Genomic DNA, 22,227 nt, shown 5'->3' with positions numbered 1-22,227 from the left:
CAGCAGCCCGGCCTTTGACAAAGGGCATGTGTTTGCTAGGGCTGGTACAGAGCTATGCCAAGGGCTGGGGGCCTTAGTGGGTACCGGCATGTACACTCACACGTGGGACTGCTGTGTACCTGGGCGAGTCCTGCTCTGCCCCAGCCTGTGCACGGTGGGTGCTGGGGTGGAGGAAGTCAGTCAGTTCTCAGCGTAGCGGTGTGATTGCTCAAAGGTGACAAGTGATGTCCGGTGTGGGTGTGGTCTGGGGGTGTGCTGTGGTGGGCTGTTCTTACACGCGGTCATGTGGGGTGCGTCTCCTTTCCTTGCCCACATGGGCCTGCAGCCTCACCCCACCCGCTGTGTGAATCTTGTTGTGCTGGGGTGGGGTAAGGGTTGGGATGTCCCTGGTCTGGGCAGATGCCCACCTGGGAGCTGTGGCAGTGGCTGGATGGCCAGCCCAGGGAGAACGCCTCTTGCAGGGCTGCCCTGGCTGTGGCAGAGAGCTGCTTCCCCCACCTGCGCAGGCAGGACACTGCCGGAGGCAGCCTCTCTTGCCAGAGACCCCAGGGCTCCGGAGCAGGGGGAGGCGCGGCAGCTGCTCCTGGGCAGCCTGGCCAGGGGCCTGCAGGCAGGGGAGGCAGCTTGCAGGCCCCAGGCCTCAGGGTTGTTTATTCCCAGCGGGCTGCTACTGGCACCGGCTGCCCTGGCAGGTCTGCGAATGCAAAGGCTCCTGCAGATGCAGCGAGCGCGGCGAGTAAACAAGCAGCGAGAGACGCTGCCCTGGCTCCGGAGCAGCGAGAGGGAAGGCCCAGGACGAGGAAAGCAGGGAACTGGGGTTGGATTTGAAGGGCACCAGCCAAGGGGGGGTAGGGTGGTAGGAGGGGGCTGCGGGTCGGCAGCGAGGGGCTCCAGTAGAGCTAGGTTTGGCGGTCTGAGGCTGGGATAGTTTTGCAGAGTGCCTCCAGTCCTACCCATGACCCGCGAGAAGCCAGGCGGGGCTGAAGCGTCTCGTCTGTAGCAGTGTGAAGGCCAGCGCAGGGAGGCGGGGGTGGGGGTGGTGATGGGGCCAGGCTCTGGCTGTTCCCTCCTGCGCCGGCTGTGCTTGGCACTTGCAGAATCGGCTGCTCACAGGGGAGCCGGGCAATGCAGAGGCAGCATCTGCAGCCCTGGGTGTCTGGTGGAGGCTGTGGGCATCCAGTCAGCGGGGCCAGCCCCATGCGCTGTGTGTGGGGGGCGGCAGCAGGATCCGCAGCACCTGTGGTCCCCTGTGATTCCCTCCTGTGGGTGGCCGCAGGGCATGGCAGATGGAGTCCCTGGCCCCCCCGGTCTTGCCAACGGGTCATTTTGGGACGCTGCACTTCTCTGCAGTGCATTGGCCCTGGCCCATGAGGGGAGACCCCAGCAGGCCTGCTCAACCCCGGATTGAATGGAGGCCGGAGCTGGCCCTGGGCTGGGTTGCAGGGCCTGGGTCTGACTGATCGGGGTGGGAGCCTGGCTTCTCTCTGGGCAGGGTGTGTGTTGGGGGGTGGGAGTGGGCAGGCTGTGGGGGCAGCCCCAAGGGTAGCCACGCTGCCAGCTGCCCATCCTCTCATTGCCTCTCCCCTGCAGGCCGGAAGTTCATCATCGCCAATGCCCGGGTGGAGAACTGTGCTGTGATCTACTGCAACGATGGCTTCTGCGAGCTGTGCGGGTACACGCGGGCCGAGGTCATGCAGAAGCCGTGCACCTGTGACTTCCTGTACGGGCCCCGCACCCAGCGCAGCGCGGCCGCCCAGATTGCCCAGGCCCTGCTGGGCTCCGAGGAGCGCAAGGTGGAGATCTGCTTCTACCGCAAGGACGGTAGGGACCCCCAGGCTGCACCGCTGGGCTGGGGGTGGGGGCCCGGGCGTGGGGACATGGCACCGTGCTGGGGGTAGGGGGCTGGGGCGGAGATGCGGTGCTGGAGTGGGGGGCTGGGTGCGGGAAGGCTGTGCTGTTGGGGGGTTGGGGGTGGGGGCGTGGCACACTGCTAGGGGTGGGGGGGCTGGGGGCACGGCACCATGCTGGGGGTGGGGGGCCAGGCACGGGGACATGGCCCCATGCTCAGGGTGGGGGGCCGGGCGTGGGGATGCAGTGCTGTGCTGGGGGTGGGGGACCAGGTGTGGGGACGCTGTGCCGTGCGGGGGGTAGGGGGCCGGGAATGGGGACGCAGCGTCATGCTGGAGGTTGGGGGCCCAGCGTGGGGATGCGGCACTACTTGTAGATGTGAGGGGGGGAAAGGAGGAGGTGGCACCCCTCTCTCTGCCTCAGCATTGAGGTGACGGTCTGGTCCCGGTGGCTGGGGGAGGTATTTGGAGCTGGTCCCTTCCTGCCCCATGGCGTGCGCCGTCTCTGTGGGGTGGCAGGGCCTGTGCTCGGCGGAGGGTGTGATTGCTCCCATGCGGGGGGTCAGTGAACCATGGAATGGCAGGCATCAGAGAGTCAACCCGCCCCCAGCCATTGTGTTGTGCCCACGGGCCGAGGAACTGGCCCAGGGTCCTGGGGTGTCTGTTGGATCAGGGCATTGGGCCGTGGGGTCCCAAGTTCTCTGCCAAACCCAAACATTTGTCTCCAGAGGAAAGGCCCCAGATCCCGCCCTGCCGGTCCCCCGCCTTGGGGCCTGATTGAAGATGGTGCCCACTAGAGGGAAAAGGCCCCGCATCCCATCCCACCTTCCAGAGCCAGCCAGTCCCCTCCCATGACCACTTTCCAAGCAGGGGTAGAGAGAGCCCAGGGGCCATGGGGGCAGGGCTGTGGGGCCTGGCAGCTCCGTGGGGTCCCCATGCCCATCCCTGTGTGCTCTTGCAGGCTCACCCACCGTGCTGCCTGGTGGCGATTTACGATTATTTGTGTGCATGTGAAAGCTGCCGTCCGTCACGGGCAGACAGACCCTTGAGTTAACTGCCTGCTAAGGCTAGGCAGTGTGGCGTGGCTTGGCGATCAATCAGTGGTGCTGAGGATTGCTGCAGGGTGGGTGGCTCTTGGCGCCATGGCAGCCCTTGGCACGGCCAGCTGGGTGCTGGCTCGGGGGATGTGAGTCTGCGGTCCCCAGCACCTTCCTGCACTCCGAGGGTGAGTGCTGTGGCTCCAAGTAACACACAGTGCGTCTGGCACCCTGCAGCACCAAGCGTCCGAGTCCCACACGCCCCGTCCTGTGGCGCTGCCCTTACTGGCTGGGGAAGAGCGGCCGAGCCAGACACTCGCCAGTGGCTCTGTCTCCTGCCCAGCAAGCCCTGATCTGGCAGTGGGATGGGGCAGGGCCATTCCCTCCCAGAAAGGAGAGCCAGTCACCCCATCCTTCCTGTGGGGCGTTCCTCTTCCAGCCATGGCTGGCTGGGGGACCTTGGGCAAGTCCCTTCCCCAGCTGGAACCTGCGGCTGCTGCTCCGGCCCTGCCCCGGCTGCTGGTGCAGAGCGCTGAGCCTTGCTGTAGCCCTGTGGCACTGTGCAGTGCTGCGGTGGGGTGCTGGGAGGGGTGGGCCTGGCCCCTTGCTTGCCACTGGCTTACCCCTGCGAGTGCCTTGGGGCTCAGAGAACGGCTCGACATTCTTCTCACTGGGGGGAGCAGAAGGCGTCCCTGGGGGCGGGGGGCAGGCTGACTCCATTATGCCCCTGCCTCTTGGGCGGGGTATTCCCTCCGTGCTCTCCTTGCCCACAGGACCTCTCCACGCTCTGCTTCCCTGCCACTGGGCCCAGGGCACAGAGATTTTGCCTGTGGATGAAGTGGCTGGAGGGAAACCTTTCCAGCTTGTGCTTGTCACGGAGTCCCTGGGCCATGCTCTGGATCTGCTTCCTACGAAGCCAGTCAGGACTCTGGGGAAGTCTCCTTTCTGTGAGCAGCCTGTCTTCAGGGGACACAGCTCACCCGGCTTCCACCTTCCTGGGTCTGACCTCGGAGCATTCAGCCTCCTCTGCCCCTCCGTGCACTTCCCACAGCGAGTCCGCCCAGGGAGTCCTGCACCCCAACTTCGCAGTCAGACGTGACTCTCAGCCAGCCAGTAAAACAGAAGGTTTATTAGATGACACGAACATGGTCTAAATCAGAGCTTGTAGGTACAGAGAACAGGACCCCTCAGCCGGGTCCATTTTGGGGGGCAGTGAGCCAGACAACTACGTCTGTACTTCACTCCTTGTCCCCACCCAGCCCCAAACTGAAACCGTCCTCCTCTGGGCTTTGTCCCTTTTCCCAGGCCGGGAGGTCACCTGATTTCTTTGTTCTCCAACCCTTTAGCTCTCACCTTGCAGGGGGAAAGGGCCCAGGCCATCAGTTGCCAGGGTGTTGGCCATTCTCTGTGTCCAGACCCCTGCACACATCTGCCCTCTAGGGCTCTGCAATGATCATACACCCTTCTCCCACCACCTAGATACTTAAGAACTGCATAGGGGAAACTGAGGCACCCCCACACTATTCAGAGGTAACATTAATAACAGTCCCGCTTCGTCACAGTGCTGTGCTCCCAGGCAGGCCAAGTGGTGGCTGCTCCAGGCTGGCTGTTTTGGGGGGGCAGGATGCACCCCTCTCTGGGGTGCCAGCTCTCTCCTGCAAGGAGGGTGTGTGGGCGGGGGGCTCCCAGGATGGGACTAGCCATTTCTGCAGCGTGGCAGGGAATGATGCCCTGGCCAGCCTGCCATTAGCCTGTGGCCATGAGCCAGTGCCCACAGACCCCCAGTGTGTGTGCCATTGCCCCAGATCCCTGCTTCGTTTGGGCTGCCCAGGGAGGCTGAGTGCAAAGGGACCTTGTGACTGCCATGTGAACGCTGAGTGCTCCCACACGATGGAGTGCTGGCAGGCCAGCTGCTTCGCTGTGGTTACCCCTGCTGGCGACCAGTCCTCTCCCACTGTCTGCTCTCGTCCCACTGTCCCGCTGATGGTCGGGTGCCAGACTGCCACCTGGGAGTAGGTGACAGCTGCTTGGAGTGTGAAGAACACTGTTGAAGTGCAGCTAGCTCTGGGGAGGAGGGCTGCCACCAGACTGGGAGGGAGAATGTGGCTGAGCCCTGAGCCATACTCCAGGTCTCGCTGTGGGGGGGCTGCGGAGTTTTGCTGGCCAGGCTCAGCAGACTGGAGCAGAGATGCACACATGGCCACTGCAGTGTGGGGCTGAGTGGGTGCTGTGGCTTAGGGGTCTGGCACTTTGCTTGGTGCTAGGAACCATCCTCCTGCAGGCCCCATGTGAACACTCGGGGGGTGGATGCAGGGCCAGGATCACAGCAGGGCCTGGAGCATGTCCCTGTGGGGGAGCTGGCCCTCCCACACCAGGTGTCTCTGCTCTTGCACGGGCAGCTGCCTCCGGCTCTCATCAGCCTTCCCCGGTTCCGGCCAGCAGCGTAAACAGAGCTGGTTCCCAGCTGCCGGCCCCTCTTGGCTCTGCACCCACAGCCGGGACCTAAGGACAACGGGTCCTGGCACAGCCAGGCAATTCCCGCCCCTTCCCTGCCCCTGGGGCTCCCTATTCCTGGGCTGGGAGGCAGCTTGGGGGTGAGGGGAGCGTCGGGTGTGATAAGCTGTGTGTCAGGTGCAGGCTGGGGGGCATGGCCTGTTGGAAACAGTCCCACTCCCAGGCTCCTCTCCCCATAATCCAAGGGGGTCCAGCTGTAACCCAGGTGGGATGTGAGCTGCTATCCTGGGCCTGAGGGGGCAAGGAGCTGGAAGATGGGGTGTGTGTGTAATGCTGGACCAGGGGGTTGTGGGCACGAGGAGGGGCCTGTAAAGTGGGGTGGGGGTAGCTGTCTGTAATGCTGGGCCTGGGGGCAGGAGGGAGGGGGGCTGTAAAGCCGGACAGGGGCTGGCTGAGCAGCAAGGGGAAGCTATGGGGTTTGCACCTGGTGGTGGTGGCGGGGCAGGGCGGTGAGGAGATGCTGAAGCAAGGGTCACTTTCCCAGCAATGCTCTGGGCTGCCCGCTCCCGTGACAGACAGGCCCTGCCCTGGTGAGGGGACTGGAGAAGCCCCACCGGTGCGTGGTGGCCTGGGACTCCAGCTGGCCCGGTTTGCCCTGATCCGCTTGCTGCCGGGCTCTGGCGTTCTGATGGCAGGGTGTCTCAGGTGCCGGCACTGCTGTTTTCAGGGCTTTCCCGTCCATAGTTCACTGGCCTGGAGGTTGGCATCGCTCCGCCGGCCGAGGAGCCAAGCTGCAGCCAGCACCTCCTGCAGGTTGCGCTGCCTGCAGCCCAACTCAGTCCCTCACCTTCCTGCCCCCTTCCTGCACGCTGGCCTGCCACATCTCCCCAGGGAAGGGCAGGGCAGGGGGGCTCCTCCTGGGGCCAAGAGCTGCCCCTGCTGCACTTCCCCAGGCTCTGACAGATAGTTCCAGAGCTGAGCCACCGAGAGGGCACCTGCAGCACCAGGACCTTGCACCCAATCCCTGGCTCCCTTGGGCCCTAGCTTGGCATGATGCCCTTAAATCATCCCCTAGCTTGAGCACTGGCTCAGCCCTGGTGGGGGGCGGGGGGGAGACATGCCATGCGGGCTCCGAAGCCTTGCGTCTCCAGGCCTATTCGTAACAGGGCTTGGTGATGGAGGTTGGCTGGCCCCACCACTGTGGGGGAGCCCTGGAGAGCATGAGCAATGGGGGCTGTGCGCTGCAGCCCGCCTGTCCTGGGTTAGCAAGGGGAGTGTGCCATGGGGTGCACGCCCGGGGATCGTGTGCATGCCCGGGAGCTGTGCCCCACGCATACAGTCATCCATGGGAGAGTGAGACCCCCTGGGGGAGCACTGGGGATGGCCCGGCTGAGACATGTGGTAGTGGCTCCTGGAGTCAAGGGCCAGGGCCTCACGCCTGTGGTTACGGTGTCAGTTGCCTGCACCCTGGGGCCCCACCGGACAGCACTGTTGACTCAGCATGTGACTTATCATGCCATATTGGTAAAGCTTGAGCTCAGCAGGTGGATGGTTTCCCCCGATTGTTGTTTTCTGCAGGAAAGCCACCCCTTAGCAACGGGTTTTCTGGGGGCTCATGGATTCAGCATGTTGGTTTATTTCACAGTTTGAAGAGATTGAGACATTTAGCCCTTAACATATTTAAGCAGATTTATTTTTAGAAAGAAAAAGTTCTAATTTGAGCAACAAAACCAGAAATCTGTTTTCAATGAAATAGTCCTGTTTTTTCCCCCAAAATATCAGTTTTTTATCCACCTGGGAGCATCTGGTCCCCTCCCCCACTACAGCTTCCTGGCCTGGGGCAAGGAGCTGCCCTCTCCACTGTGCAGAGAGGGTGCCCAGGAGTCAGTGTCTGGGGCTCCCGCCCCCCTGGATCCCTCTGTCCTGGTGCTGCGCAGGGCGATGGGGACTGCAGTGGGGCCCTGACCTCTGTCTCCATCCATTGCAGGGCTGAAGCCACTTTGATGTAGGGCCCCGAGGTGGCGATTTTTTGGCCTGCAGGTTTGACTGGCAGCAGGCCCCCATATCCAGTGTGGGGAACAGAGCCTTTCCCCTCTCAAGGCGCTGGCCAAGCGGCTGGCCCCGAGCTGGAGGAGGCTGGGCCCTGTGTGTGCTGCTCCCTGCTGGCCAGCTGGGCTGGGAGCATGGTGTGCTGGGCTCCCCCTCCCCCCTTTGGCAGCAGAGCGGCCGCTGACAGCTGTGTACGCCTCGTGTCTCCAGGCCGCTGCGGCTCTGGCCAGCCTCACTGAGCCCCTCCAGACAGGCTGAGGAATGAGCCACTGGGACGGGAGGGGTGTTCGGCCTAGCGCTCCCTACGCTCTGCCCTGATCCCAGCTGCCAGAGCCTCCTCGGGCCCCGCAGTGAATGGGGTGGGCCTGTGGGACGTCCTGGGCCAGCCTTGGGGGGGAGCCGGTTCTGTCAGGGGGTCCAGTCTGCCCAGGCCAGACAGGAGGCTATGGCCTGGGGACAGTACTGCCCATTCCTGCCTGCAGTGCCACGCCTTCTCTATCGCCCCCTCCCGGGGCCGGGTTCAGCTTGGCCTCCTGGCTGGGTATGGGAGTGGGGGGGTCCCTGGCAGGACAAGGGAATTGCGCCCACTTCCTCCTGTCCCTGTCCTACACGCTGGCTCCAGTCGGCCCCCCCCCCACCCCGGGCTGGACTGGGCTCTGGGCCCCATCCCTGCCTGTTCCCCTCTAGTGGTGGGCTCTGTGCTTGGCCCATGTCCCTGCAGCGAGGACCTGTCCCTGCCAAAAGGGACGTATGGTCACCCTAGCATGGGGGGTTGAGTTGGTGTAACTGTGTCTATCAGAGGTGTGGATATTTCACAGTTACAGCCATAGGGGTCTATAGTGCAGGCCTGCCCCGAGTACCTGTGTCTGTCACTCTCTGGGGACAGCCTGTGTCCCTGAGCTCAGTCACCCGACACTGGGCATTGTCCTTTGCAGAGCCCTGCTGAGCTCCCTGCTCGCTGGCTGGAGCTTGCTGCTGGTGGGTGTCAGATGTCCAGTCCTGGGGGTTCCCTGAGTCCTCTTTGATCTCAGTTCCTTCTAGGCAGGCTTCATGACCCCAGTGAGGGGGGACCGAGACATCTCAGTCTCCTGCTCCTCCCCAGGAGCACTGTACCCTTCTGTACTTGCCCAGGGTACCCACCTGGCAGCTCAGTCAGTCACTGCCGGGCACAGCGTTCATTGGAACATCACAGAAAGTGCCTTGTTGGTCACAGGGGCTCTCAGTGGGGCGCTGCAGCTGTGGGCTCTCAGTGGGGCGCTGCGAGCTGGGCTGTGGGGCGCTGGGGCTGTGGACTCTCAGGGGGGCGCTGGGGCTGCGGACTCTGAGGGGGGTGCTGCGAGCCGGGCCGTGGGGCGCTGGGGCTGCGGGCTCTCAGTGGGCGCTGCAAGCTGGGCTGTGGGTCACTGGGGCTGTGGGCTCTCAGTGGGGTACTACTCCCAGTGCCACATCAGTACTAGGCAGTTACAGGATGAATGGTTCTCCCACTTGGATATGTGGGGCCGGGGCCAAATCCTGTTTCAGGGTCAGAGATGTCTTTGCCTGGCCAGGCTGCTGCTCCCACTGCCACCCTTTCTTTAGGAGAAAGCCCAGCAGGCGACATTTCAGTGACATCTCTCGAGAGGTTCAGGTTCCCAAAAGGGCTCTTAAGGATGCCACATCAGTGGTGGCGGGAAGTTTTCCAGTCAGTTCCCCCCATTGTGCATCTGGGGTCCGTTCATAGAATCATAGAATATCAGGGTTGGAAGGGACCCCAGAAGGTCATCTAGTCCAACCCCCTGCTCGAAGCAGGACCAATTCCCAGTTAAATCATCCCAGCCAGGGCTTTGTCCATTCTTCCTTTCCCAATATGACCCCTAAGTATTTTACCTCTTGCTGTACCAGCTGGGCCTTGGCTGTGCTAGCCTGGAGTCCGGTATCTTGGATGATCTGTAACATCTGCTCAGTGATCCTACCAACCTCCTCCCTGTGGTCCCCATGCACCCGGATATCACCAACGTAGGAAATGACCTCTCTGGGCTTCAGCTGTCAATTTTCCCCACATCTTAACCACATGGGAGGGACAAATTGGGGATGCGTTATGAAAACTCTGCGGGACCCTTGTGTTGTCCCCTGTAAGTGAACCCAAATTTGTACCAGGACGCGGGGCGCACGGGAATGGCAGAGGAGGCATTTGCTAAATCTGTTACTGAGAGCAACTGTACCCCTTCTGCTGCTGCAGCGACTTCTTGGTACTTAGCCACAACCAGAGCAGTGGCCGGGGTTACTGCGTTTAATGCTCTAAAACCCACTGTCATTCACCAGGTCTCCCCTCCCCTTTCGGTACAGGCCAACTGGGCAGTGTTAGTACTTGCCATGTGCCCAATAACACCCTGTTCTAACAAACTTTCTGTGGTAGATTTTATCCCTTCCGCTGCCTCCTGAGGGTACGTGTATTGACGCTGTGGAGGGGGGTGTGACGATGTGACTCAGCAGGGAGGGGGGAGCGTTGACCTGGGAATGTGCCCTGGGGATGGGAGACCTGAGAACCTGTCACCTGAGCCAGGAGGGGGAGGGGGAGGTGACACCTCTGCCCAGGAATGTGAACAGAGGCTGCAGCAGGGAACCTGCTGGGTGAGTTTAGTTTCAGTTTGGGGCTGGGGAGAGGAACACAGGGAACCCCAGGGCTGGGGTCTAAGCTCCCTGCTCCCCCAGAAGGACTTGACTGGGGGGTCCTGGTTGTACCCACAAGCTCTGTTTTTGGACTGTGTTCCTGTTGTCCAATAAACCGTCTGTTTTACTGGCTGGCTGAGAGTCTCAGTGGATCCCAGGAAGAGGGGTGCAGGGCCTGGACTCCCCCACACTCCGTGACAGGGGGTCAGGCCCTTGGATTAAAACCTCAGCATCAATTTCCCCACACTCCAGTTTATTTTCAGCCCATACCCCAGGAAACTTGTCCACCCATGGGTCCCCTTCTTCTGCTTGCCCTCCTTCTGGTGCCTTTACACATGCGCACCTATGTACAGCAGTAATGGAGGGGTGGATGTTTCTGCTGGCCCGTCACTATTTGCCCATAGGAACCCGTCAGCTAAATCCACAGTGCGTCTCCCCTTGTTAAGGTAAAATGTTCCCAGTATTCCATCCTCCTCATTCCTAGTTTGATCCTACTTCTGAACACAGTATTTAACCCATGACTCCTGATTGCCTAGACGGGTCAGGATCAGTCTTGTGATAAATGCTTTCATTGTCTCCCCCTGTCTATGATACTAGTTGTTTTGAATTTTCTGTTTCCAGGGTCCCCGGGAAGCCACTGCTCTCCAAGCACACCTACTGATGCACCAGTGTCAGTTAACATAGTGGGGCATGTTTGTTCCCCCATTATTGCGCCTATAGTGGGATGCCCCATTTGTCATATTCTAGTTGGGCCCCTACCTCAGGGGGAGTCCAGGGAGGCGGGCACCCCTATTGGGGTGGCACTGATGGTTCAGAGTCTGTCCTGAGAGTTACAGGAACCCTGTTAGTCAACTCCTCTTGCCTGTGTAACTGGACAGCCCACTGCAGTAACTCACTTGTGGGCTTCCTGTCCCATTTTTCTCTTGGTTCTCCTGCCATCATAAGCTTTCTCCATGCCTCCCCTCTGTCTACCTTTTCCACCTTCCGCCAGACATCCTCTAGTCTGCATCTAATACCCAGATCCATTTCTTCCTCTTGCTCCTCTGCTGTCCCTGGCACCTCCCCGTCCTCTTCCTCTAACATGCCATAGTGCATCTGGCCCTTTTCCCCGAGCTCCCCTTGGAGATCTGGGGGCCTGTTGTTGGCAAAAGTTACTGCCTGGACGGGTTCCATTCTCCTGTCCTTATTTCCTTTTCCTGTGCGTCTCAAAAAACTACAACTGCTTGAAAAATCTCCTGTTTCAACTCTGGGTACCTCCTACTCCGGGTACCTCCTAAAATTATCTTCATTCTTGAATTCAAACTGTCTAGCTTTTAAGACTGCATTGTTAAAGTATTAAAATCCGGTAGGGTTCCAGTTACTACTGGCACAACCCTGGAAGCCATGGCCAGTATCTCCTTTTTAATAACATGCAATTCCGGGAAGTCACCAGGGCCCTGTTCTCTTACATGGGCCAGTTTCCCCAGTTGTCTGGCTGACATCCCTACCTTCCTTACTTCCTTTGCACAGTCCCATCTGGTATTAAGAACACCACTCCCACCTAACTGCCCCTCAGCACCGCATATTGCTGCCCAGTAAGAAGCACTAGTACAGGCCTGGGCTAGAACCTCATAATCTGCTGGGTTCGTGCCAACACCTTCACCATCCAATCCAGACACGTGTCCCTTTCTGGGGGTCCCCATAACTAAGCAGCCACCTATGCCTGGTCTGGGGTAAAATCAGAAATCTCTGGAATATTTTGCCTTGTTTCCTTTTGTTGTTGTGGGTCGTCAGAGACAGGTTCTGTTCTTTTTACTGCCCTCGTGGGAACTGGAGCCACAGGATTGAACTGTGCTTTTAATTTCAATCCTGCAAGTCCCTTTTTGCAGGGGCGTGGGGCTGCTCAGGAAAAGCATCTGGGGGGGGGCAGGATATGATCACCTAGGATCTCTCTGTTCAGGATCCATCCAACTATCCCACTCCAAGTGTCCTCCAAGGTGTCTGTATTCCCCGTGCCCACACTCATGCCTACCCTTACTGCTGCTCCTGTGCCCCTCTGGGCTCCCACCATGGTTTTTGGTTTCTCTAGTCACTGCCTGCAGACTGCGTGGTCACTGCCTGCCTGGGCCCGATCCTTGTTTTCTCATAACATCGTTCTGACAGCTGCCTTAGCACCCGCTGCTTCATCTGCAATGTAGATCCCTCCCCATTGAGGGTTTCTACTTTGTTTCAATTGCTCAGACTCCTGTTTTCCCCTGTAGAGCTGTTACATTTTGTAACGCTGAAGCCACACTGGCTCACTGAGATGCCTTACACAGAGCCACATTATCCTTAACTACATCCAAATCAAGTCTGTAATCCTCCAGTTGCCTTTTCTGGACTGCTACCAGGCTGGAGAGATTAGTGACAGCTTTCCACAATGCCCACCCGGCTGCTGCTTTGATAGCCGCTGCGTTTGGTTTTGGCTTCATGCACTCAGAGTGCTTCAAACCCCTTACAAGCGGATTCAAGGGCATCCCTCCCATGGAAGGAATCTTGTCCCCGTGGGCATGGAACTCATTCCGCTACCCATTTAGTAAGGAGGGGGGGCTCTTCAGCTAGATCAGTTCAGTCCAAATGACCTTAGGCTGCCTGCATTCTCCACTAAATTTGTTACCTGCACAAAATTATCTGTTACTCACACACTCCAGGACATCCGCCTTTACTGTTCCGTGGGCTCAAGGCGTAACCCTCTTCATTTAGGCTCCCCCAGTTCCCAGCTTTCCCAGTTCCTTGGGCTCCGGGTAAAAGGCACCCACCCTTACCCAGTTCCTAGGGCTCAGGGTGTAATCTTCTGCAGGTTTTCAGGACCTTTTACCAGAGAAAGAGCCTTACACAGTAACATCCTTCTCCTCTATTAACAATCACCAGGCAGAATACACATGCTAAGCATACAGTGCCATGCTCACCAGGCCCGATCAAGCAGGCGGACTTTCCCTGCAAGAAGAAAAGGAGTACTTGTGGCACCTTAGAGACTAACCAATTTATTTGAGCATGAGCTTTCGTGAGCTACAGCTCACTTCATCGGATGCATACTGTGGAAACTGCAGAAGACATTATATACACAGAGACCATGAAACAATACTTCCTCCCACCCCACTCTCCTGCTGGTAATAGCTTATCTAAAGTGATCATCAAGTTGGGCCATTTCCAGCACAAATCCAGGTTTTCTCACCCTCCGCCCCCCCCCCCCCCGCCCAAACTCACTCTCCTGCTGGTAATAGCCCATCCAAAGTGACCACTCTCTTTAAAATGTGTATGATAATCAAGGTGGGCCATTTCCAGCACAAATCCAGGTTTTCTCACCCCCCCCACCCTATTCAGGGGACACCATCAAAGGGCCTAATAACATCAGCCACACTATCAGAGGCTCGTTCACCTGCACATCCACCAATGTGATATATGCCATCATGTGCCAGCAATACCCCTCTGCCATGTACATTGGTCAAACTGGACAGTCTCCACGTAAAAGAATAAATGGACACAAATCAGATGTCAAGAATTATAACATTCATAAACCAGTCGGAGAACACTTCAATCTCTCTGGTCACGCAATCACAGACATGAAGGTCGCTGTCTTACAACAAAAAAACTTCAAATCCAGACTCCAGCGAGAAACTGCTGAATTGGAATTCATTTGCAAATTGGATACTATTAATTTAGGCTTAAATAGAGACTGGGAGTGGCTAAGTCATTATGCAAGGTAGCCTGTTTCCTCTTGTTTTTTCCTACCCCCCCCCCCAGACGTTCTGGTTAAACTTGGATTTAAACTTGGAGAGTGGTCAGTTTGGATGAGCTATTGCCAGCAGGAGAGTGAGTTTGTGTGTGTATGGGGGTTGGGGGGTGAGAAAACCTGGATTTGTGCTGGAAATGGCCCACCTTGATTATCATGCACATTGTAGGGAGAGTGGTCACTTTGGATAAGCTATTACCAGCAGGAGACTGAGTTTGTGTGTGTGTGTGTGTGTGTGTGTGTGGGGTGGGGGGGGGGCGGAGGGTGAGAAAACCTGGATTTGTGCTGGAAATGGCCCAACTTGATGATCACTTTAGATAAGCTATTACCAGCAGGAGAGTGGGGTGGGAGGAGGTATTGTTTCATGGTCTCTGTGTATATAATGTCTTCTGCAGTTTCCACAGTATGCATCCGATGAAGTGAGCTGTAGCTCACGAAAGCTCATGCTCAAATAAATTGGTTCGTCTCTAAGGTGCCACAAGTACTCCTTTTCTTTTTGTGAATACAGACTAACACGGCTGTTACTCTGAAACCTTTCCCTGCAAGGTTGGTCTCGTCTGGATTCTGGTTGTTGCATGTCCTGGTCTTGCAGAGGATTCTTAGCAGTTTTGATCTTAGGCTGTGTCTTAAAGGTGAGTTGTTCTTCTTCTTCTAGGTCTTTCCTTCTTATTTTTCTGTTCCTTCCACTGCTCTCCTTCTTGGACCCCAGCTTATATAGTGAAATTGAGTCCTGCTTAGCTGTACGTTCACCAATCATTTCATTAAAGTGTTGCTAAACAATTCTCTAACCCAGCGTTTCCCAAACTGTGTTCCGTGGAACACTGGTGTTCGCACAGTGGGAATAGTGTTCCGTGAAAGAATCGTAATGAAAAAGGAGGGTCTTTATATGCACTTTCCAGTTAGAAATTGTTAGTTCATGTTATTTTAAATTTGTATTTTTGCTTTGTTTTATACAATAAAATACATTTGAGCATAAATAACACAATTTTTTATTTGAAAACCAAACGACTACAAAATAATAGTGTAAATGGTCCGTAAATATATACCAGGTGTTCCGTGGCCAAAAAAAGTTTGGGAAACACTGCTCTATCCAATCCTAACATATTGTAAAACAATTCTTTAACCAGTCCGAGCCCACCACCTTAGTGGATTTACACCTAGCAAAATTAGTGATGTAACAGAAACAATCAAAGAACCCGGCAGATAAACAATAGAGACGTGGGGACCATAAAGACAAAACAATAAAAAGAGGGATTTCACACCCATAACTATTGATAAGTGGTGTCTTGCCGGACAGAATGCCATCAAACTAAGCTTTCTTTAACCATCTTAAGCTCTGTTTGTGTGTCTGACGATGATGGGTGCTATTAGGACAGGAGCCTTCTGAACAGCCCGATAGGACATTGTTTTAATGTAATTTAGATGGAATGTGAGGCTGTGACTTCCTGCTTCTTGGCTGATGGCTGCTGCTCTCCTAATATGGTTGCAGACAAAGGCCTCATCCTTACAGCTCCATGGGTCACTGGGGCTCTCAGTGGGGCGCTGTGAGTCAGGCCACGGGGCGCTGGGGCGGTGAGCTCTCAGTGGGGCACTGCAAACCTGGCCATGGGGGGATGGAGCTGCAGGCTCTCAGTGGGGTGCCGTGAGCCGGGCTGTGGGACGCTGGCGCTGTGGGCTCTCAGTGGGGTGCTGTGAGCCGGGCTGTGGGCTCTCAGTGGGGGGCCGTGAGCCTGCCTGTGGGACGCTGGCGCTGTGGGCTCTCAGTGGGGGGCCGTGAGCCGGGCTGTGGGGCGCTGGTGCTGTGGGCTCTCAGTGGGGGGCCGTGAGCCGGGCTGTGGGGCGCTGGTGCTGTGGGCTCTCAGTGGGGTGCCATGAGCCAGGCTGTGGATTGCTGGGGCTGAGGGCTCTCAGTGGGGTGCTGGGGCTCTGAGTGGGGTGCTGGGGGGCTGTGGGCTCTCAGTTGGGTTCCATGAGCCTGGCACTGGGGCTGAAGCTCTCAGTGGGGTGCCGTGAGCCAGGCTGTGGATTGCGGGGGCTGAGGGCTCTGAGTGGGGTGCTGGGGCTCTGAGTGGGGTGCTGGGGGGCTGTGGGCTCTCAGTTGGGTTCCATGAGCCTGGCACTGGGGCTGGAGCTCTCAGTGGGGTGCTGTGAGCCAGGCTGTGGATTGCTGGGGCTGAGGGCTCTGTCGGGTGCTGCGAGCCAGCCCGTGGGGCGCTGGGGCTGGGGCTCTGATTGGGGCGCCATGAGCTGAGCCATGGGGCGCTGTGGTTGTGGCTCTCTGTGGGGAGTTGGTCTCCAGTCCCACCTCCCCCCGCAGACCAGGCCCAGTCCCTGCAGCTGACGCCTGCCCTACCTGCTCCACCCTCTGCATGCCAGCCTTCTGGGTATCGTGCCAAGCAGGGCGCCCTCTACCTGGCCACTGTGCAGTTGTCCAATCTCTCACTGTCTGCCCCATGGCAGGACAGGGTGGTGGGGGAGCTGGCAGCTTGTGGCCTTGCAGAATTGCTGCCTCAGGGGTATGGCCGGACCCAGACAGACTTGCTGCCTGTACGGTGTAGAGCCCAGGCAGGAGCGGAACCCTCCTGGGCAGAGCCCCCAGGGTGGGGTGCCGATGAGGGAGGGGGTGGGCAGCAACTGTCTGAACACCCCTGGCTCTCAGAGGTCTCCTGCAAGGCTGCACTGTATCTACATCCAAATGAGTTTGTGAGGCCAGGCCAGGGTTCACCTGGCTCAGGGCCTCCCATTCCCACAGTCACAGACCCACAGGCTCGGGGCTGAGCCCCCAGCTTTGGAGCCTTCTCTGGGAGGCCCCTTCACTGGGCCGGCCAGCCCACCTGGGGTTCTTGCTCTTCCTCCAGGGTGAGCCATGCGGCCTCACCGCCCCTTAGACTGGCCTTCTGGGCCTGCAGCTCCCCCCACACCTCCACGAGCTCCAGGCAGTGAGTCCCCCGGAGACAGCCCCTGAGGGAGACTCGGCTGCTCTGCAGGGACCCGGACCCCTCACCCAGCTCCTGCAGGGCCCCTCCCAGTGCGGGCACAGCTGGGTTCAGTTGTTACCTGGTGCCCAGCCTAGGGGGCCCTTAGGACAACCTGGAGCAATGAAGGGTGAAGCAGGGTCCGTCCTAGCCAGCCCCCAGCCCAGCCTGGCTGTGAGGAACCCTTGGGTCTGGCTCTGTCTGTCTGGCGGCCTCCTTGGTCAGACTCTAGGTGGGAGCCCCGACTCCTTCCAGCCCCTGACTTTTGTCCCCACCTCCCCACTCCCAGCCCCGAGTCCTCCAGCCAGGGAAATGCTGCTCGGCCTCCCTGAGACAGGGAGTCCATCTCCCTCTGGGTTGCTCCTTGCTGGGTGTTGTCTCAGATTCTGCACTGAGATGGGGATTAAAGTCCACTTAGACCCAGGGCAGGTCTACACTTAAAACAGACATCAGCTGCAGCGCTATGCTGTATGCTGCCGCAGTTACCCATCTCCCTGAGAGGCAACGGCCGTATGGGTGGGAGAAACTCCGTCCGTCTGTGGTGTTACCCCCTGTCCCGGATGCCCAGGGCTTGGGTTCTCTTGGCTCCATACAGTCCCTGGGGGGAACCCCCTTTGGTGCGACAGCCCTTCTTGGGGGGCACTCTCTTGGGGGGGGTGTTAAGCTGTAGGCCCCGATGTGAAGATGTGACTCAGCAGGGAGCGGGGAGTGTTGACCTGGGAATGTGCCCTGGGGATGGGAGACCTGAGAGCCTGTCACCTGAGCCAGGAGGGGGAGGTAACACCTCTGCCCAGGAATGTGAAGACAGGCTGCAGGAGGGAGCCTGCTGGGGGGGTTTAGTTTCAGTTTGGGGCTGGGTGGAGGAACACAGGGAACCCCAGGGCTGGGGTCTAAGCTCCCTGCTCCCCCAGAAGGACTTGACTGAGGGGTCCTGGGGATACCCACAAGCTCTGTTTTGGACTGTGTTCCTGTTGTCCAATAAACCTTCTGTGTTACTGGCTGGCTGAGAGTCTCAGTGAATCCCAGGAAGAGGGGTGCAGGGCCTGGACTCCCCCACACTCCGTGACACCCTCCACCTTCCGGGACTGCACCTCTGAGCCACCAACAGCCTGGCTCTGCAGTGGACACCTCAGGGAGCCCACTTGCTCTGGGCCTCCGATCTCCCCACCCCCAGAGGGCGCACTGCCCCCGATCTCTAGACCGGGGCGACTCTCAGCCAGCGTAACACAGGAGGGTTTATTGAGCATCTGAACCCAGCCCAGGAAACTCTCCAGGCCTCAGGCCTGGCCTCCCTCATCACAGTACATCTAGGTCTCTCCAGCCTCCAGGGGGGCTCTGGTTGCAATCTCTGTCCAGTCCAGCAGCCCCTGCCTTCCAGCTGAGACATCCTTTATCATCTCCTCCATCAGCTCCTCCCCTGTCCTTTGTCTTCCGTCCCAGGTAAACAGGTCGCTGGGGCCCCCCTCTTCTGTCCTTTGTTCCCCTCTGGCTGGAACTGGTTGCTTGGCCCCTCTCTCCTCAGCCCTTTGTCCTCCCACTGGCCGGAACCGGCTGTGACTCCCGGTCACCAGTTGCTGCGGTCTCCATTCTCCAGGTCATTGTCCTGGTCCCAAGTGCCAGGCAAGGTCAGTGCTGGTCCTCTTCAGCAACAAACTCCCTCTCCCACCACCTCGTTAACACAGGGAAACTGAGTCCCACCCCATCTGCATGCAAACCATTGAAAAAACAAGAAAATCCCCTGCTTTTTCGCACTCACCTCCCCAGCTCCCGTGGATGTAGCGCTGTTTACAGGGGGGTCAGGCTGGGGTAACAGCATCGCTGTGGCGGGGAGAGGGGGTTCACACCCCTGCGCCATGTAGTTACACTGCAGTAGGTCTGGGGTGTAGACCAACACACAGACAGCTAGGTGTCATTCAGACCCGCGTCTTCGGCCCGGTGGACACTGCAAACGTGTCTCGTTCAGGGGTGAGACTCCAGCCCTGTGAGCATGACAGGTACAGCCCCTTAACCTCTGGAGGTGGTGCTGGGTTGGCAGGACAGCTCCTCCCCACTTCAGGGAGGTGTGAACTGTGCTCTCCCATTGGCGTCAGAGCATCCGCACTCGGGCATGAGACCTGCCCTGAGCATGCACAGCCCTTCCCCCCGCTAGGACACAATGTCTCATAGAGGGGAAACCGAGGCACACACAAACTTCAGTGGGTCATCTCAAGTGCCTATACACAAATGCACAAAGCCTGGGAAACAAGCAGGGAGAACTGGAAGTCCTGGCAAAGTCAAGGAATTATGATGTGATTGGAATAACAGAGACTTGGTGGGATAACTCACATGACTGGATTACGGTCATGGATGGATATAAAATGTTCAGGAAGGACAGACAGGGCAGAAAATGTGGGGGAGTTGCACTGTATGTAAGAGAACAGTATGACTGCTCAGAGCTCAAGTATGAAACTGCAGAAAAACCTGAGAGTCTCTGGATTAAGTTTAGAAGTGTGAGCACCAAGGGTGATGTCGTGGTGGGAGTCTGCTATAGACCAACGGACCAGGGGGACGAGGTGGACGAGGCTTTCTTCCAGCAACTTGCAGAAGTTACTAGATTGCAGGCCCTGACTTCAATCACCTGATATCTGCTGGGAGAGCAATACAGCGGTGCACAGACAATCCAGGAAGTTTTTGGAAACTGTAGGGGACAATTTCCTGGTGCAAGTGCTGGAGGAACCAACTAGGGGCAGAGCTCTTTTTGACCTGCTGCTCACAAACCAGGAAGAATTAGTAGGGGTTGCAAAAGTGGATGGGAACCTGGGAGGCAGTGACCATGAGATTGTCGAGTTCAGGATCCTGACACAAGGAGGAAAGGAAAGCAGCAGAATACAGACCCTGGACTTCAGAAAAGCAGACTTTGACTCCCCCAGGGAGCTGATGGGCAAGATCTCCTGGGAGAATAACATGAGGGGGAAAGGAGTCCAGGAGAGCTGGCTGGATTTTAAAGAATCCTTCTTGAGGTTACAGGGACAAACCATCCCGATGTGTAGAAAGAATAGTAAATATGGCAGGCGACCAGCTTGGCTTCACAGTGAAATCCTTGCTGATCTTAAATACAAAAAAGAAGCTTACAAGAAGTGGAAGATTGGACAGATGAGCAGGGATGAGTATAAAAATATTGCTCGGGCATGCAGGAGTGAAATCAGGAAGGCCAAATCACACCTGGAGTTGCAGCTAGCAAGAGATGTGAAGAGTAACAAGAAGGGTTTCTTCAGGTATGTTGGCAACAAGAAGAAAGTCAAGGAAAGTGTGGGCCCCTTACTGAAGGAGGGAGGCAACCTAGTGACAGGATGTGGAAAAAGCTAATGTACTCAATGCTTTTTTTGCCTCTGTCTTCACGAACAAGGTCAGCTCCCAGACTGCTGCACTGGGCAGCACAGCAAGGGGAGGATGTGACCAGCCCTCTGTGGAGAAAGAAGTGGTTTGGGACTATTTAAAAAAGCTGGACGTGCACAATGGGGCTGGATGCGTTGCATCCGAGAGTGCTAAAGGAGTTGGCGGATGTGATTGCGGAGCCATTGGCCATTATCTTTGAAAACTCATGGCAATCGGGGGAAGTCCCGGACGACTGGAAAAAGTCTAATGTAGTGCCCATCTTTCAAAAAGGGAAGAAGGAGGATCCTGGGAACTACAGGCCAGTTGGTCTCGCCTCAGTCCCCGGAAAAATCATGGAGCAGGTCCTCAAGGAATCAATTGTGAAGCACTTAGAGGAGAGGAAAGTGATCAGGAACAGTCAGCATGGATTCACCAAGGGCAAGTCATGTCTGACTAATCTAATTGCCTTCTATGACGAGATAACTGGTTCTGTGGATGAAGGGAAAACAGTGGACATGTTGTTCCTTGACTTTAGCAAAGCTTTTGACACTGTCTCCCACATAATGACAGGTTTCAGAGTAACAGCCATGTTAGTCTGTATTCGCAAAAAGAAAAGGAGTACTTGTGGCACCTTAGAGACTAACCAATTTATTTGAGCATAAGCTTTCGTGAGCTTCAGCTGTAGCTCACGAAACCTTATACTCAAATAAATTGGTTAGTCTCTAAGGTGCCACAAGTACTCCTTTTCTTTTTCTCCCCCAGTATTCTTGCCAGCAAGTTAAAGAAGTATGGGCTGGATGAATGCACTATAAGGTGGGTAGAAAGCTGGCTAGATTGTCGGGCTCAACGGGTAGTGATCAATGGCTCCATGTCTAGTCGGCAGCCGGTATCAAGCGGAGTGTCCCAAGGTTCGGTCCTGGGGCCGGTTTTGTTCAATATCTTCATAAATGATCTGGAGGATGGTGTGGATTGTACCCTCAGCACATTTGCAGACGACACTAAACTGGGAGGAGTGGTAGATACGCTGGAGGGCAGGGATAGGATACAGAGGGCCCTAGACAAATGAGAGGATTGGGCCAAAAGAAATCTGATGAGGTTCAACAAGGACAAGTTCAGAGTCCTGCACTTAGGATGGAAGAGTCCCATGCCCCGCTACAGACTAGGGACCGAATGGCTCGGCAGCAGTTCTGCGGAAAAGGACCTAGGGGTGACAGTGGACGAGAAGCTGGATAGGAGTCAACAGTGTGCCCTTGTTGCCAAGAAGGCCAATGGCATTTTGGGATGTATAAGTAGAGGCATTGCCAGCAGATCGAGGGACATGATCGTTCCCTTCTATTGGACATTGGTGAGGCCTTATCTGGAGTACTGTGTCCAGTTTTGGGCCCCACACTATAAGAAGGATGTGGAAAAATTGGAAAGAGTCCCACGGAGGGCAACAAAAATGATTAGGGGACTGGAACACAATAGTTATGAGGAGAGGCTGAGGGAACTTGGGATGTTTAGTCTGCAGAAGAGAAGAATGAGGGGGGATTTGATAGCTGCTTTCAACTACCTGAAAGGGGGTTCCAAAGAGGATGGCTCTAGACTGTTCTCAATGGTAGCAGATGACAGAACGAGGAGTAATGGTCTCAAGTTGCAGTGGGGGAGGTTTAGGTTGGACATTAGGAAAAACTTTTTCACTAAGAGGGTGGTGAAACACTGGAATGCGTTACCTAGGGAGGTGGTGGAATCTCCTTCCTTAGAGGTTTTTAAGGTCAGGCTTGACAAAGCCCTGGCTGGGATGATTTAATTGGGGATTGGTCCTGCTCTGAGCAGGGGGTTGGACTAGATGACCTCCTGAGGTCCCTTCCAACCCTGATATTCTATGATTCATAAATGTATTCCAAAACATTCCCCCTTTGTCACCTCCCCCCCACAGTGTCACCTGCCTCAAACCTCCCCCCCAGTGTCACTGGGCTGAGGCCCCCCCACCCCACTGAGTGTCACTCATCTCCATTCCCCCACCCGATGCTGGCACTGCTGTCTCCTCGCTCAGTGCCTGTCTCCCAGGTCCTGGGGTTCTGGCTCAGATGAAAGGCACCTGCCATCTTCTGAGCCCCAAGGTCATGGCC

General features: G+C 57.0%; 1 protein-coding gene across 4 annotated transcripts in view; it reads left to right on the top strand.

Annotated features, from left to right (window-relative positions):
- Positions 1-22,227, top strand: part of KCNH2 (potassium voltage-gated channel subfamily H member 2) — a 107,084-nt gene that overhangs the window by 12,374 nt on the left and 72,483 nt on the right. For 3 of the 4 annotated variants that reach the window (XM_073334956.2, XM_073334953.2, XM_073334954.2), the window contains one exon: positions 1,591-1,821. In XM_073334956.2, coding sequence (XP_073191057.1) covers positions 1,692-1,821 — 130 coding nt within the window. In that variant the 5' untranslated portion in view covers positions 1,591-1,691. Of the gene's footprint in view, positions 1-1,590; positions 1,822-22,227 lie in introns of those variants that run through there. The other variant, XM_073334957.2, reaches the window with a different exon arrangement.

Source organism: Lepidochelys kempii, chromosome 2 (assembly GCF_965140285.1).
Source record: "Lepidochelys kempii isolate rLepKem1 chromosome 2, rLepKem1.hap1, whole genome shotgun sequence".
NCBI lineage: Eukaryota > Metazoa > Chordata > Testudines > Cheloniidae > Lepidochelys > Lepidochelys kempii.
This window is presented reverse-complemented; position numbering and strand designations above follow the sequence as displayed.